The 2,966-nt window shown below is 39.1% G+C and overlaps 1 protein-coding gene across 1 annotated transcript; it reads left to right on the forward strand.

Annotated features, from left to right (window-relative positions):
• Positions 1-2,018: 2,018 nt before the first annotated feature.
• LOC150065894 (olfactory receptor 1J21-like) lies at positions 2,019-2,966 on the forward strand. Its single transcript, XM_090329192.1, has one exon. The coding sequence runs from the start codon at positions 2,028-2,030 to the stop codon at positions 2,964-2,966; it is 939 nt and encodes a 312-aa protein (XP_090185318.1). The 5' UTR covers positions 2,019-2,027.

Consider the following 2,966-nt stretch of genomic DNA (forward strand, 5'->3'; position numbering starts at 1 on the left):
TGTATATATACAATATATCAGATAACAAGGTGAAATACTATAACAATATGAGATAACAGAGGGACAGCAAAAGAGACGAGAGATAACATAGTACATTAAGGACAACAATCACTCATTATATGGTTAAGCAACTTTTTTATTATATTATATATTACTTCTATTTATTGACATGCATTTGTTATACAAAGCATTTCACTTAGTTCCCTACATGCATGCATTCCATTACTATTTCTTATTCCTCTCCCATTTTGAAACAATTTTAATGGTTTCATGGTTCTCTTTTTATTCATATGTTTGAAGTTCTTGGATATAACAGCTCTCCTGCATCCTTTCTTTTCCTGTCTGATTTCCTCACAATTACCACTTATCAAAAGTCCCTATTTTATGCTCATATCATTAAATTTTTACCCTTAATACCACATGAGAAAGACTGTGATGTTTGTATTTAGTTTCATGTGCATATGTTCAATGCTAACACTTTTCATGCAAAAAAGCTATTATATAGAAAATTTATTTAAACTTTTTGGGAGATAGATCATCATTTTCAAATTCTTTAACAACCATTTCCATTGATAGAATTATTTTAACAGGCCTGAAGGAGAAGAGAGAGGAATTATGGTTTAGTAGTGTAGAAGGAATAGTAGAAATATGTAAAAAAAAAACAATTGTCAGCCTTTGCCGTAATACCTTGTTAAGGAATTACAGAAGTGAAGACCTAATTTGTTATTGCTAGTGAGAAAGAAAAAAGTTTGATGGCATCTATAGGATGGGACTAGAAAAAAACCCAAAATATATCTACTGTTCTAATAACGGATAAGAAGAGAACTCTGAACTGAGAGAGTCTATAATGTTAGTGTGAAGGGGAAGTTTTTTGCTAAATATTCCATGATTGTTTCTTTAGAAAGAGTTTTGCCAAGCTCAAAATGTTATATGAAAATGATTTTAATTTATTTTATTAATTTTAAATGATCTCTAGTTATACAAAGAAATTGTCATTTACCAAAGCAGATTGTGAATACAGTATCTCTCAATCAATGGTACCCCCTTTCATTGGAAAGCCTTTTTTCCAGTCCTGGGGTTTGAACCATGGGCCTAGGTGCTGTTGCTGAGATTTTGTACTCAATGCTAGTGATCTGTCACCTGATCCACAGTCCCACTTCTGGCTTTTTGTGGTTAAGTCAAGATGACTTTTCTGCCCAGGCTGGCTTCGAACTGTGATCCTCAGATCCTCAGTCTCCTGAGTACCTAGGTTTACAGGCATGAGCCACTGGCATCAGAAAAGATTTTTAAGATGGAAAAACTGATGAGGCTATTATAATATTTACCATTAGATTCTATTATGTTATTAATCATATATCTTAAAGATTGGCCCTGACATTATATATGAAATAAGCACCAAGTATCCAGTTCCTGATAATTTGCAGCACTACCAAAGCAACTCACTCAGTTCTTTTATCTTGATTCAATCCATGGAAGTAAAGCATTAAATAAAGTGTGCTCAAGAGGCAATGGAAATTTAAGAGATCAACAAACCAGAGAGATTACTTGCTTTTACTTACTACCTGATGAATGTAACCGTAACTCCTCTGTGCATTATCCCAACAATAAAAAGAAAGATTACTTGCTTTTCTATTAGCAAGTCAGTGACCCATCCTTGCACAGTAGTTCCCTGATTTCAAGAATTTATGGACATCGTAGGTTGGAACCTAGCATGATATGATAATCACATTGATGTTTCAGAGTTGTGTCAGTTGTGCAAATTCCATCTTTTTCCACAATAGCACAAGACTCTTACAATGTCAGGTACACTGCAAAAACATTGCTTCTTCTGCCTTGCTTCCCATCCCTCACTCTTTGTCCCTCATATCTTCATTTACTCTCACTTTCCTCCAATCCTTCCTTCCCCCATCTCATGTTGAACATGGAGATTGATAATAAAAAAAATCACTTTAAAATTGCGATAATCAAACAGACTTCCTTTTACATTTTGGTTTATATTTTAACCTGCAACAAAAGAGAAGAAACACATGAAGAAAGAAAATCAGAGCAGTGCATCAGAATTCATCCTTCTGGGTCTCCCCATCAGGCCTGAGGAGCAAGGCCTGTACTGTGCCCTGTTCCTGGCCATGTACCTGACCACCGTGCTGGGGAACCTGCTCATCATTCTGCTCATCAGGCTGGACTCCCGCCTCCACACCCCCATGTACTTCTTCCTCAGCCACCTGGCCCTCACCGACATCTCCTTCTCCTCCGTCACGGCGCCAAAGCTGCTCATGAACATGCTGACCCAGAGCCGATCCATCCGGTATGCTGGCTGCATTTCTCAGGTGTATTTTTTCTTATTTTTTGCAGTTTTGGACAGCTTCCTGCTCACCTCGATGGCCTATGACAGATATGTGGCCATCTGCCACCCCCTGCACTACACCACCATCATGAGTCAGAGGCTGTGTTTCCTGCTGGTGATTGTGTCCTGGGTCTTGTCCTCTGCAGTTGCCCTTCTGCACACTTTACTCCTAGCTCGTCTCTCTTTCTATGGAGGCAACACTCTGCCTCATTTCTTCTGTGACCTCTCTGCTTTACTTAAGCTGTCCAGCTCAGACACCACCGTCAACCAGCTGGTTATCTTTACTGTAGGAACAGTGGTCATTACTGTGCCGTTCCTATGTATTCTGGCATCCTATGGCCGCATTGGGGCCACCATCCTGAGAGCTCCCTCCATGAAGGGAATCTGCAAAGCGCTGTCCACATGTGGCTCTCACCTCACTGTGGTTTCTCTCTACTATGGGCCAATTATTGGAATCTACTTTGTCCCCTCATCGGATGACACTAATGACAAGGATGTCATTGTGACTGTGTTGTACACTCTGCTCACACCTATGTTAAATCCCTTTATCTACAGTCTGAGGAATCAGGATATGAAAGAAGCTCTGAGAAAATGGCTCCACAGAGGAAACTTCTCAGTATGA

The sequence above is a fragment of the Megascapheus bottae genome, chromosome 3 (assembly GCF_031878675.1).
Source record: "Megascapheus bottae isolate mThoBot1 chromosome 3, mThoBot2.hap1, whole genome shotgun sequence".
Lineage (NCBI taxonomy): Eukaryota > Metazoa > Chordata > Mammalia > Rodentia > Geomyidae > Megascapheus > Megascapheus bottae.

Excerpts from the sequence above, each read along its gene's own strand:
- LOC150065894 (XM_090329192.1), top strand. The coding sequence starts at position 2,028 with ATGAAGAAAGAAAATCAGAGCAGTGCATCAGAATTCATCCTTCTGGGT.